The following is a 14,090-nucleotide window of genomic DNA, read 5'->3' as shown; positions in this document are numbered from 1 at the left end:
TTTCCCTAAAAGATTCTTCCTTTGCCTCTTCTTCGTCTTGTGGATCTGCTCACTACCTGTTTGTAGAAAAGCCTAGCTTAAAAGTAGCTCAAAGGAAATGCATCAGTGCAAATCTAATTAATTTATTACAACGTGGAGGGTTGAGCTCGTTTGGGATTTGGAGAAATATTTTCCGTGAACAACGGCTTGAAAAACGAAAAACTTGGCCAAAATTCGGAGGATGAGAAACAGAGAAGATGGAGAAGTGTTTTGAGGGTTTCGGGTTATATTTGGGATGGATATTATGTTATTTGGGTGGGTTTTAAATTAATATGGGTGGATCTTTTGATTATGGGTAAAAAAAATTTAAAAAATTGGGTAAATATTTTAGATTGTGACACGTGTCCCGCCGTTAGTAGAAAGGGTATATACGCCCCAAAATTTGGACGGTAAGGGCATCAACATCCTAAAAGTATAACGAAGGGCATTTATATACCATTTACGATAGTTCGGGGGTTTATTTGTCCTTTTTCCCAATTATAAATTATAATTTAAAAATATTATCATAAATATCGAACAAAACAATATTACATGGTGTTAATGTTACTACTTGTTAATCAAATCCACAATAAAATTATCTTTATAATATTTATTAAGTTTTTTTCAAGTAAAAAGTATAAAATATCTAAAATAGAAAATATTAACCTAAACTGTTTTGCAATGATCACAATAAAACACAAAAATATGACAATATTCCAACCATAAAAATGTAAAAAATAAACTCCTCAAAAAATCATGAGCCTTATGGCGTATCTAACACTTCATGAAACCTATGACGTATCTAACAACTTCATGATCATCTTCATCAAAAATATCTGAATCAACTTGTGGGAAGGTTGTCTTAACATCTTCATTTTCATATGCAATTTATATGCGGTTTCAATTAGTTAAATATTAAAAAATAACTAAATTGAGAATTATAATATTTAAATGTACACAAATATATATATTACCAGTTTGAGAAAAACCATGTAACCAGTTTCGAGTAGCAACAAGTGTTTGGACATTTTCATGGTGGATGCAACTTCTATACTTAGTGATTTCCTAAAAAACTTTTAAATAGATTTTTGAGTTTGGATCTCTTTAATTTTAAATTTTTAATATTATATTTATATTTTTTAATTAATTTGTATTAGCCCACGGGCCGGCCCTACCTATATTTCTCAAGCCCCATAAATCAGCAGGCTTATTCAGGCCGGGCTAAAAAACCCTTTTTTTAAATGGGGCTCCAAAAAATTTTAGCCCAGCCCTATTAAATCCCGGGTTAGGTCAGGCCGGCCCAACAGGCCTAGCCCATATTGACGACTCTAGTGAAAATACATAATATATACGTTTATAATATTAGGTTAAGTTACTCGTGTTATAATAAATAGAATTTGGTAACTTAAAAAATAAAGTAAATTTATTATAATTAGTATATATACTATATATGTACGTGGCTTAATTTTTTCTCCCAATTTAACCTTAAATATTTTAAGTTTCTTAAAATAGAATACCAAGTGACAAATCAACTAGGACTAGGAGTAGGATAAACCAACTTGAAATAGACTTTAATTAGATTAAAACATTTAAATCCTTCTTAAACTAGGTTTAAGATCGGAATATCTATAAATTATCTCGATCCACCATTAAGTCTTTCATTCTTTTGTAAGATTAAATTAAATTGAGCTATTAGCACTATGGAGATTTTCGATTACAAAGAGTCAAAATTGCATTACTCCTTTGCGTATCCCAAAAGAAAATTAAGAATTTTCAATCGTCCTTCTACGTTTGAATTAGTCGAAATTCAATTAATTTGTAAAACCGAACATCTTTGGCATGATGTTTCCGGCAAACAAATCAAACGTGAACGTCCACAAATCTCAACATGTTTCACTATGAAATTTGAAGATTTCAAGAATCCAGAAAAGACTCGTCAAGCCTTACACAACCAACTAAGAACTTGCAAATTTCCATCCTTCGAATGCAAAATGATCGTTGATGAGTTGATTGAATTGGCACATAAATATCGTAATCGTTCTGTGCTAGTTGGCGATCGTCGCGTGTTGGAAGTTGGTGTTAGGTTTGATATGTCTCATATGTACAAGCAAAGATATGAGAAATATGATAGTAATATCATGGCAAGAACTCTTTCAAGTATAAATTGTGAAATATGTGAAGAAGGTGTATATGGAGGATCAGCAATTATAAAGATGTGCAAACATATATTTCACTTCAACTGCATGAAAAGTTGGTTAGATAGGAATATTGGTTGCCCTACATGTAGTCATGAAACCCCATCCTATCTAGATTTTATTAGTTTCTAAGTTTTTTTTTTCCTGATGGTTTGTGTGAATATTTTTTATATTTATAGCAGCTTAGGTAGATTAATGTCATATTAATAATATTTTTCAAATTTTATTTTACTTTTTTGAAGTTACAACATGTGTTTAATTGGTTGTTTTCTATATCGATTTAATTTTTAATTCGATATATTAGCTTCTTTTTTTTTAGAGAGAAGTATTGAAAACACTAGTAAAGTTGGCGTCAATTATTAGTTTCATTCCCGAATTATTGACAATCTTAAAAACACCCCCGTTACCTGAGTAACTGAACTTAAATACACTCCCGATCTTGCAAAATGAGTGAAATACACCTAAATTCTTGCCAAGTTTAGGGTGTTTTCAACGCTTCTCTCACTTTTATATTAAGAGAATCATGTCCCTACAAGAGTTTGAGACCACTAGTTATGTCATGTGGCATATCATGGATGTATCTAAGTTTTGTTAGTCAAATAGAGGGTTGTTTTTAAGGTTGTCAATAGTTCGAAGACTAAACTAATAATTTGTGCCAAATATTTTAGTGGTGTTTTCAATATTTCTCTCTCTTAATAATATGAGGAAAGTGTTTTCTACATTTAAATACTTGAAATCAATAAAATAGATTAAGGCAAAATGGTTTGATAGACCCTACTACTTATATGAGCTTGTATTCTGGACCCTTCTACTTCACTCATTGTCAACTGAGCCCTTAAACTCAATGAAATTCTATGTTTTCAACCCTTTTGGCCATTGACCAAGCTTATGTGACAACCTCATTGTTGAGTTGACAAAAATACATGATGTCACGCATAGAAAGAGCGTGAACATTTAAAAGTAATTTTTTTTTTTAAAATAGAATAAAATGATCAAAAATAAGAAAATTATTTTTTTCACTTCTTTCTTCTTTTCCCACCCCACCCTTCCCCATTTCTTTTTGTTTTCTTTCTACTCAAACCCCCATTTCTCTTCTTTCTCCCCGTCCCAACCCTCTCCAGTTTCTTGTTTCTCTTTCTTTTTTCTTTCTCCCAGGATTAGAAACTAAATTGTATTGTTATTGTAGATCTGTAATTTCCTTTTATTTTTGGGGGTAATTTACAACCCATAAAGTGATAAAGATTCAATAGTCTTGAACGATGAAAAGTGATTGTTGAATGTCTTTGTGAAATTAGGTGAAATGTGTTATGTAAAATTGTGTACAAATATTAGAGTATATTGATGTATTTTAATGGCTATTCGTTAGCTTCAATGGGGAATAGAGAGTTTATGTTGGTTCAAGTGGTAGATGTAAATGTTGGTAAAAAAATACGATTGAAAGTTGTGAATAAAAGAAATTTTGAGAAAAAATCGAATGATTGTTAGTTATTTAGGAAAGTGATGACACTAGTGAGAATGGATGGTTGTGGTGGTATCTTTAATGTAAAAAAAATATGGAGAGAGGTGAAGGGATGAAGTGAAAAAGAAAGAAAAAATATACTATATAGTTTTTAAAATAATAATAATAATAAGTGATGTGTCATTTAAAATGTGATGTGGATGATGATATGTCATTTTTGTCAAGCGTTTGAAATTCACACACAACCAATGGAGTTTAAAATGCTTAGTTTCATTGAGTTTAAGGACTAAATTAACAAAGGATCAAGTAGAATTTGTCCAGAATACAAACTAACTCATACAAATACAGGCGTCTATCAAGCTATTTCGCCATAGATTAATAATAAAATGCAGAATAGCTAGAGTAACGTATAATAACATATAAAATTAAAGTAATTAATCTTAATAGGGGAGAGATTAAACTCACACATGGGTTAATTAAAGAGATAAAATAAAAGGGATCTCTTCAATTAAGTATCATATTCACAAGTAAACCCTCAATAGTATCGTATCATATTTAAATCTTTTTGGATAGTCCAAGAGTATTTTTGGCCCTTTTTTATTGTTAGATTTGTTATCTAACAATTAGGTTAGTTAAAAAGCAAATCCTAAACCTAGTGAAATTAGTAAATTAAATTTGATAGTTAAAAAAAAATATAAAAAAAAATAAATAAATAGAGAGGATAAATTGAATTTCTTTTCCCATTGGGAAATGGCTTATCACTATTTGAATTAAAATTTGAGTTTAGTTTTTGTGCGGTGAAAATACATAATAAGTTTATAAGATTAGGTTAAGTTACTCGTGTTATAATAAAGAAAATTAGGTAACTTAAAAAATAAAGTAAATTTATTATAATTAGTACATATACTATATCTGTACGTGGCTTAATTTTTTCTCCCAATTTAACCTTAAATATTTTAAGTTTCTTAAAATAGAATACCAAGTGACAAATCAACTAGGACTAGGAGTAGAATACTAAACCAACTTGAAATAGGCTTTAATTAGATTAAAACATTTAAATCCTTCTTAAGTTAGGTTTAGGATCTGAATATCTATAAATTATATCTTGATCCACCATTAAGTGTTTCATTCTTTTGTAAGATTAAATTTAATTGAGCTATTAGCACTATGGAGATTTTCGATTACAAAGAGTCAAAATTGCATTACTCCTTTGCGTATCCCAAAAGAAAATTTAGAATTTTCAATCGTCCTTCTACGTTTGAATTAGTCGAAATTCAATTAATTTGCAAAACCGAACATCTTTGGCATGATGTTTCCAGTAAGCAAATCAAACGTGAACGTCCACAAATCTCAACATATTTCACTATGAAATTTGAAGATTTCAAGAATCCAGAAAAGACTCGTCAAGCCTTACACAACCAACTAAGAACTTGCAAATTTCCATCCTTCGAATGCAAAATGATCGTTGATGAGTTGATTGAATTGGCACATAAATATCGTAATCGTTCTGTCCTCGTTGGCGATCGTCGCGTGTTGGAAGTTGGTGTTAGGTTTGATATGTCTCATATGTACAAGCAAATATTTGAGAAATGTGATAGTAATATCATGGCAAGAACTCTTTCAAGTATAAATTGTGAAATATGTGAAGAAGGTATATATGGAGGATCAGCAATTATAAAGATGTGCAAACATATATTTCACTTCAACTGCATGAAAAGTTGGTTAGACAGGAATATTGGTTGCCCTACATGTAGTCATAATAGGACGGAGTATCTAGATTTTATTAGTTTCTAAGTCTTTTTTTTTTTTTTTGTCTGAATTTTTTGATATTTATAGCAGCTTAGGTAGATTAATTTCATATTAATATTTTTCAATTTTTATTATATCTTTTTGAAGTTTCAATGTGTTTTTTGAAGTTTCAATATGTGTTTAATTGATTGTCTTCCGAGTGTTTTCTACGAAGATCCCTCCACTTTTATTCTTAAGGCTCGAACTCAAGACTGTTGATTAAGTGATAGTAATTCAAATACGTGATATCAATAAATTAGACCGATAATGAAGTGTAGAAGAGATAACGTAACGTACAATAACATATGAAATTGGAATAAGTAATCTAAGGGAGAAGAGATTGAACAAAGAGAGAAAATAAAAGGGATCTCACCAAAGAAGTATCATATTAATTTTAAAAAATAATCTAGGCTTCTTCAAGTAAACCCTCCATTTAGCTATTCATAGTATATAAGTGGACTGATGACAAATAGCAAATGATAGCACTTCAAGGCCTTGATATATAAGTATATTGATAGCATAATGGACCTTAATTGCAAATTGTAGCATTCAAGGCTTTTATATTTTCTTGGGTGGGTTCTATATATGTTGTAAGAGTTTGGCCGAATATCATTAAAGAGGAATAGTCGATCCTATTTATTCCATCACAATCTATGTAATGATTCCAATTTCATATTACTATCAATCATGCTATAGTTTGTTTAATTGATTTCAATTTCATATTGCATCACATAAACTAAATAGTTGCAACAACTAATATATGCTATGATACACTATTCCAAGAACAAAGCTTCTTATGGAGTATATGATTGCCAAAGGAAGAATTTAATTTTATTAGGAATCGATAGTTTCCGATATTTCTAGTTGAAATTTTAACGCAAGATTATTGTCATATAAATTGAAATAACAGGAGTATGTAACAACTCACAAATTAAATTACATATGAACGATATAAGATCATACTATAGAAGATAACATAATATAAGTTGTTGTGTCAATGTCCTTCCCTACTAACAGACCCTTTAAAAACATAAACAAAATCCCCATTTTCAACACCATGCCAACGAAGACTACAATTATCCCTCATAATCCTTTGTTTGTGAATAAAAATATATTCATCCATAGGAAGAATTTTTCGATCTAATAATAGTTGTCTCAAATTATTTACCGTGCCCAAATCACTCATTTCAATTGGAATTTTTGCTGAATTAAGCAAACTAGATGATGTTTGCACCACTAGACTAATTCCTCTCGAAGGTGTCTCAGTAACCATACGTGACATAGTCTTTAAAAACACAATAATTTCTGAAAATTCTTCAACCCCATATTCGATTAAACTTCGATATTCATCGTTTAATTCGTTGCCAGAAAAGAAAAGAGACATTCTTCTTATTGGGGTCCCATCGATTATGTGTATTTTTTCTTTTAGGCTTTGGACAGTTTCGGTACTGTCAATATCTATGTTTAGTTTTCTTGATGACATTTTGACTATAATTTGGAATTTTGAAGAAACAATAATATTATTTTGCTGTAAGGATGTTTCTCCAATAATATTTTCGATGATTAATTGGATTTTTGTACCTTGTGTTATTACTGGATAATCTTGAATGTTGAATCCATCCAATAATTCAAAACCCAAAAATGAAAGAGTTTGTGAAGCCATTGGTACTCCTAAGAAGTTTTGTATTTTTTGTTTTGTTTGGAGAATTGGTTCTTGAGGGTTTATTTCCATGGAAAATTCATAACCATCCATAACAATGGTGATATTCATATGATATGTTAAATGTGAAATGATATTGGGCAACAAAGAGATAAGTTAAGAAAATAGAGAAGGCAAACTATGAAATAATTGAAGAAATTGGATGGAATATAAAACAAAAGATCACATGGAAAGAACGATATTTCCTCCGTCTCAATTTATGTGATGTAATTTAACTTACAAAGTTTTAAAAATATGAAAAGACTGCAAGGTTCCAAAATTATTTAAATTAAATGAATTTTTAAATAGAATAGTACACATTTTGTGGACTTTTTGCCGAACAAGTGATACCCAAGGGTAAAATGTTGATATCGTTATTAAATATTTGTCAAATAAGAAAATGTATTATTCCTTTTAGGACTGACTAAAAACGAAAATATGCCATATAGATTGAGACGGAGGGAATACTAATCATCTTTTTGCAATTTGACATGCAAAATTTACCAAGACGGTAGGTGAGTGCATGTCCCATTAACATGAATGTTCCACAAACATTTCCTGACTTGTCAAACTGCAAGAAGTAATCATGTTATTAGAACGTGGTTTTGACCACTATTTAGACAAATTTTCAAAGGTAATTTAGATGAGACATCACCATATGTTGAGAGTAAATATGGAAGGAAATTTAGAAAGCTATATATGTCACAACCCCAGAAATTTTAACTAGTTATTTTTTTTCTTGAATATTTGTTTAGCAAATGAATCTTTTCTTATTTAATTTCTCTTACAATTTATCATCATTTCAGATCGGGCCCTAAATTGTGAGTTATTATCAATGTTATACCATAGTATAAATATTTTTGAAAAAATTGTATAAAATAGCAAACTATTAATTCATATTAAATGTTATAACCACAATTTCATTTAATTCTAATCCGTAGCAAACACTTGCAATTCACCTCTCTCCCAGAAATCTCGCTCGCCACTCTCTCTCACCTCTCTCACTTTATACAAACACAAATGTATAAATTGTGTTTGTGTTTGTATAAAGCGAGAGAAAACTATATATACAAATACAAATACATATATTTTCGTCCTAATACACTTATAATTATACAAATACAGATCTTTCTCTACTAGTTCTCTTTTGCCTTTCTCTCTTTCTCACTTTATACAACACAAATTATACAAATGTTTTATTTCAAATTATGTATAATTTGTGTTAGCGAGAGAAAGAGAGATTTGATATACAAATGTTTTATTTCGATTCATTTGTATACAAATTCAAATTTTATGCAGATATACAAACATAAAGAACATATACATATACAAACACAATTTTCATAGACACAGACGCCTGATTTATACAAATTGATGCGATTTATACAAATCAGATGCCTGCGATTTTATACAAATCAAAGTTGCCTGTGATTTTTATACATATCTGATGCTCTATAGCAAACATAAAATTTGATATGGAGCTCAACTATGCAAACTATAGCTATATCATACAAATATGATTTTTATGTTTGCTAAACCTTAAATTTACTCAATATTTTATCAGTAGAGTTGAGAAATATATGAACAAACGTTATAATCTAAAATATAAAAAGAGAAATTATCTAATTACACAAATATTCCTACCACATTTACTAAGTTTTCCTATAGTTTGAAATAATTACATTTTATATCATTAATTAATAATTTCATATCAGAAACACTTAGATACATGTTTGATGATGCCAGATACACTGAAATAAGAAGAGAGGCAAGTGAGAATAGGAGAGAGGTGAGCGAGATTTGTTTATGTATCTTAGATAAATGTGAATCACATCAGATACATACATATACATGTGTCCAGTGTGTATCTAGTGTGACTCACATGTAGTTGGAATATCAGATACATAGGAGAATGGCAAGCGAAATGGGAGGGAGGGGAGTGAGATATATCTATATATCTCAAGATACATGTGAATCCACTTGGATACAATGCATCTAGAATAAATTACACCTAATTTGATCTCATGCATCCCAAGATATATGTATCTTGACCTATCTTACCGCACCAAAATCTTATAAAATTCGTAATATTGCAAACTAACGTGTATCTAAGTAATTAAATGAAATCTTCAAAAGAGGGCATTTGTGTAAACGAGTCATCCATTTGTCGTCCAACTTGGGAGCAGGGCGGCTAGTAAGGGTTAGAAAAAAGTCATTGGCCTTAGGCCCCCAATTTTAGGGGGCCCTGTTGTGCCATAATTTTCTTATCTTTAGAAAAATCACTTTTTTGAAATGTTCTAAGTATAAAACAATTTGAGAAAAAATATTTAGAAAAGAGTCGCCACTTAATTTTTTAAAGAAATTAAGAAAAACTTAATTTAAAAAGGCTTTCACAGATAAACCTTTAAAAATTTAGATAAAATGGGTAAGAAGTTCTTATTTCTACTCTAAGAAGGTATTAGCACTTAAAGTAGCCGCTAACATGCGGCTATCCTATGACTTGACTAAAATAATTTTTTGACTAATTCTTTGGGAAAATGATTTAACATAAAAATAATAATTTATAATATTTGATTAACTTTAAGAAAATAATTAAATAAATGACACATTTTATATTATTTTATTTTATTTAGAGAAAGGGATCCAAAATGGAATATTTGACTCGAAATACAAGTGATTAGAATTTTAATAAAACTAGATTAATTAGAATTTATTTGACTTATTTTATTTATTTATTTTTATAATAATTTAAACCAAATTGGTTTGAACATTGAAACCATTTAAAATTAATTGAAGAATAAAAGTTTCGACTAACCTTTTTGAGAAAATGCCAAAGTATGTATTTTTTTTAAAAACAAAAATTGATTGAAAAAGTTGACTAACATTTTCCAAGTTTATTTGAGAAAAAAACACTTAAACATAAAAACATTTTTAAATGAGTAAAAACGTGATTTGAGTGAAAAGCATTAAATAACAAATCTTTTTAAGAACAACGATTCAACTTAATTAAAGATATAAAATTTGATCGATATTTGATTAATAAAATAAATGACCACAACACAAAAATAATATATAAAGCAAACCAATACTAAGAAAATAACTCATCTTTTGGGGAATCTAATTAAGTTAAAACCAAAACAAATAAAGCCAGAGTTAATAAAAACAAATAATAAATAATCACGATTAAATAATTTAGGAGAGTAAGGGAGAAATTGAATTTGGGCCTTTCTTGGGCCAAATTCGTTGCTACTTTTGGGGTTTAACCCAATTCCCATTTTTGTATACATCAGCTGTATATTCTTGTATACGGGTCGGATTTTGACCAATTTTCCTGTATATTGAACCGTATACCAAATGTATACAATCCATTTCTTCCCCTGCGACCTGTATTTCCGTTTTTAGTCACGTATTTGTTGCACTGATATGTATATCAGTGTATACATGATGTATTTCAGCCTGTTTTCAGCCTTTGGGACCTGTAATGCAACTCCTCTTTCAACTGTTTCAGCTTCCGAAATTCAAACAGGGATGAAGGCCGACTCAAAATGCAACACGGATGTGGACAATAGAGTCCAAGAGACTTGGTTGATAGATTTCCCAGGAGAAAAACAAAACAAAGCAAAAAATAAGGACTATTAGCAATTTTATTTTAAGAAAGTAACAGGCCTTATTGATAAGAAATCCATGGAACATATTTAAAAGAGGCAAGAAAATATTATCTTGTAATCAAACAAATGAGAGTAGTAATACATGCCATTTAAAAAAGTATATTTAATATTAGAGCACAACACAACTCTTGTGACCTATTTTAAATATTGAAATATTAGCAAAACTATATTCCAACATCTTCAAAACTTAACAAGAAAACAATCACATGATTGCCGACTTGAATGCAGTCCTGAAAAAATGCATTAAGAGATAGAGACTTAGCAAGTGCTTCCCTTAAACAGTGAAAAGCAACAAAGAGGGTTCATCTAAGTTTAAAACATGCAAGATTAGTATAGCTACACTAATTATAGAATTTAAAGACAATCAAATTCATATACTAAAAGAACTACAACTAAACTGATAATCATTCTTACCACAAGAGCTACTACCTCAACAAACCCAAATAGTCGAACATCACAATATAATCAACTATCACGTATTTAACCAAATCAAGATTAATTTCAAGACATAAGCAGATTAATACAACTTATAAGAAACTTGGACCATATGATGAACTAAAAAGAGGACAATCAAAAGAGAAAATAGGTAGTAAATCAAAGAGAAAACAATAGATTGAAGTAAGCCTAGAATCTGGAAAGCAACAGAACTTCACATCTTTTAAAAGCTCAACTACATATAACAAGAATTTTCAACTAAAATTTAGACCAAATGGAGACATGAACTTGATTTGAACATGACATGCTAATTAGTAGAACATTCATAGAGTTCGATCGTGGGGGCAAACAAGTTGTGACATATTAACATCAATAGGCTGCTTTATCATGAATCTTGAGGCTACAATTTCCAACATAATATCCAAATAGAAAGCTTTAGGAAATACACTTCATACACAAACAGACTAAACACACAAACTTGGACTAAAAACGCCTATTATCCAACATCAACGAGAAAAATAACATGTAAGACAAACAGAGGCATTTGGAAGGGATAAAATAGACAGAAAATTCATAAGGGGAGATTGAAAACCCCATCCTATTCCTAAACACAATGTTAACTAACAAATGAATTAAGATCAAAAGGAAATTTACCTTTTTCGGCGCAGCGACTGAAACCATGAGCTGAAACGAGCGATATCACCACCACAAGTGAGATTCCGACAAAGCTCCGATGAATTTCAGTAAGCGGCGAACGAAAATAAATAGAAACCTATTCCTCCATATTCAGTGAGTAATTATTGTCTTCCCTCCCCCTCCTTAACACTGAAAGAGCAGGGGTATTTTTAGGCTGAATTGAGAAGGAAACGGGCAGAAAATTCGGATGATTTTGAATTCAAAATTCGAATTCTCTTTGCTCTTTTCAAGGCAATAGTGGAAGAGATTCAGAAATCCCCGAAAAGAGGGAAAAAGGGGATGGCGACGTGATTGCTGCTGCAAGTGCCACTGTTTTTTCGGATTTGCTGGGATTTGGACGCTGCTTGCTGGAGAAATAGACGTTGGCGTACAGGGTGGGGTCGCTGGGTACTGTACTGCGATTTGAGTTTCTTCGCGTGAAGAAGAACGTGCAGGGGTCGGGTCGATTTGGTATGTGTATGTATTGTTATGTTGGGTTGGTGATATGAAAACAAACTGGGCCTGAGAATTGTTAATTTGGGTATTGCTGATATTGGGCTGGGAATTGGTTGCTGGAAATTTGAGGCCACTATGGGCTGCTGAAAAATGATGAAAAGGGCCCAATTTGTCTTGCAAAGACTTGAAGATAAGGTGAGAAGTGGCTACAATTGCAATCATAAAGGATTACAATTATAACTAATCGAAGCCTTGATCATAGTCTTTTTGAATTAATTTGTGAGTTCGACTAAAAATAAAAAAAGATGAATTAATGTAATTAAATTATGAGCTTCTCAATCTTAACTAAATGAAATAATTACTTACTAAACTAAATAATTTTTAAACTAAACTAATATATAACCAAACTAACTAATCAAAACAAAAAATCTTTTTTGAGACGATTTTTGAATATTCATAAAATATACTAATTATATAAATAATTATTTAAATCATATATATTACTTAAAAATTATACAAAGTGACAAAACTATTTAAAATAACTTGAAAAATATTTTGAATTTTATAAAGTCAATTATTTCAAATTGTTTGGAATTTAAGAAGCTCAATGATTAATATATATTGTGGAGGTCCAAAATTGGGTGTCAACAGGCCCCCATTTTTTTAGTTAATTAGGTAGGATTTAAACTAAAAAAATAAAATTAGAACTAAGACAACAAATGCAAACGGCATTAATGAAGTGATAGATATGATAATTACTTATTATCTTTCCAATAAAAAGTTGTGTACTTTTTTTTTTAATGTACAAGTTATATTTTCTTTTTTAACCTTATTCTTTTTCTAATTTTATTTTTAAATATTCTATCCTCCTCTCTTCTTCTGTTCTATTTCTTCTCTCTCTCTTTTCTAATCTTACATCTCTCTCTTATTCAAAGCTTAAGTTTACTTGTTCTATTGATAGTTTATATTTTAAATTTATAATTTTTTAATTTCTTTTAAAGTCAGGCCTCTAGTTTGATTTTGGCCTTAGGCGACCAACGGATTTGAGCCGCCCCTGCTTGGGAGTGAAGAAAAGGATTAGATGAAACTTTGGAGGGGTCAATTAACTAGGGAAAATAATATAGGAGAACAAGTACAAATAATAAAAGTTGATAAATATTTCTCTTATTATACGTCAAAATTGAAACAATAATTTAATTTATTAACCAAAGGCCCCGGAGTAACAGCCAAAAAGGGTTAACACATCAAGATTTTGATGGTGGAACGGTCATAATCGAAAAGATTTGTTCTTTAATTTTACCTAATTTCACTATAAAAATTAACCCAATTGCAATGACTAGTCCTTTAATTTAATATACTATATGTGAGTGTGTCACTTAAAAATTCTATTATATTTTTATATAAGCATGATAACTAAAATGGTTAATGGAGCACAAATGAGTTTAAAGAGTGCATGAATTGGGGGATCATATTGGTGGCATTGAATGTGAGAATTTAAGAAAAAAAAAATTAGGGATACATACTATTTTCTCGGTTTTATTTTATGTGATATTATTTGACTTGGGACGATTTTTGAAATTTATGCTTTAAAATAATTTTTAGATATTTGTGTGGTTGTAAATCATTTTAAGAAAATAAGGGAGAAATTTTAAAGTTAAATTATTTTTAATTATAATAAGATAATATTTTTTTTGAAT

At 30.0% G+C, this 14,090-nt stretch overlaps 1 protein-coding gene and 1 long non-coding RNA gene across 2 annotated transcripts; both read right to left on the bottom strand.

The window, feature by feature from the left end:
- Nucleotides 1-6,454: 6,454 nt before the first annotated feature.
- LOC102585936 (uncharacterized) lies at nt 6,455-7,242 on the bottom strand. Its single transcript, XM_006367228.2, has one exon. The coding sequence runs from the start codon at nt 7,229-7,231 to the stop codon at nt 6,455-6,457; it is 777 nt and encodes a 258-aa protein (XP_006367290.2). The 5' UTR covers nt 7,232-7,242.
- A 3,298-nt stretch (nt 7,243-10,540) lies between these two features.
- On the bottom strand, nt 10,541-12,423 carry LOC107059001 (uncharacterized). Its single transcript, XR_001472470.1, has 2 exons — nt 11,917-12,423; nt 10,541-11,057 (listed from the first exon to the last, which is right to left on the bottom strand). It is a non-coding gene; the product is annotated as an uncharacterized lncRNA (long non-coding RNA).
- Nucleotides 12,424-14,090: the final 1,667 nt, after the last annotated feature.

The sequence above is a fragment of the Solanum tuberosum genome, unplaced genomic scaffold (assembly GCF_000226075.1).
Source record: "Solanum tuberosum cultivar DM 1-3 516 R44 unplaced genomic scaffold, SolTub_3.0 scf00733, whole genome shotgun sequence".
NCBI classification, from domain to species: domain Eukaryota; kingdom Viridiplantae; phylum Streptophyta; class Magnoliopsida; order Solanales; family Solanaceae; genus Solanum; species Solanum tuberosum.
The sequence above is the reverse complement of the archived record's forward strand: the minus strand, read 5'-3'. Positions and strand labels throughout refer to the sequence as shown.

Coding starts and splice junctions, on each gene's coding strand:
- LOC102585936 (XM_006367228.2), bottom strand. CDS start 7,231: ATGAATATCACCATTGTTATGGATGGTTATGAATTTTCCATGGAAATA.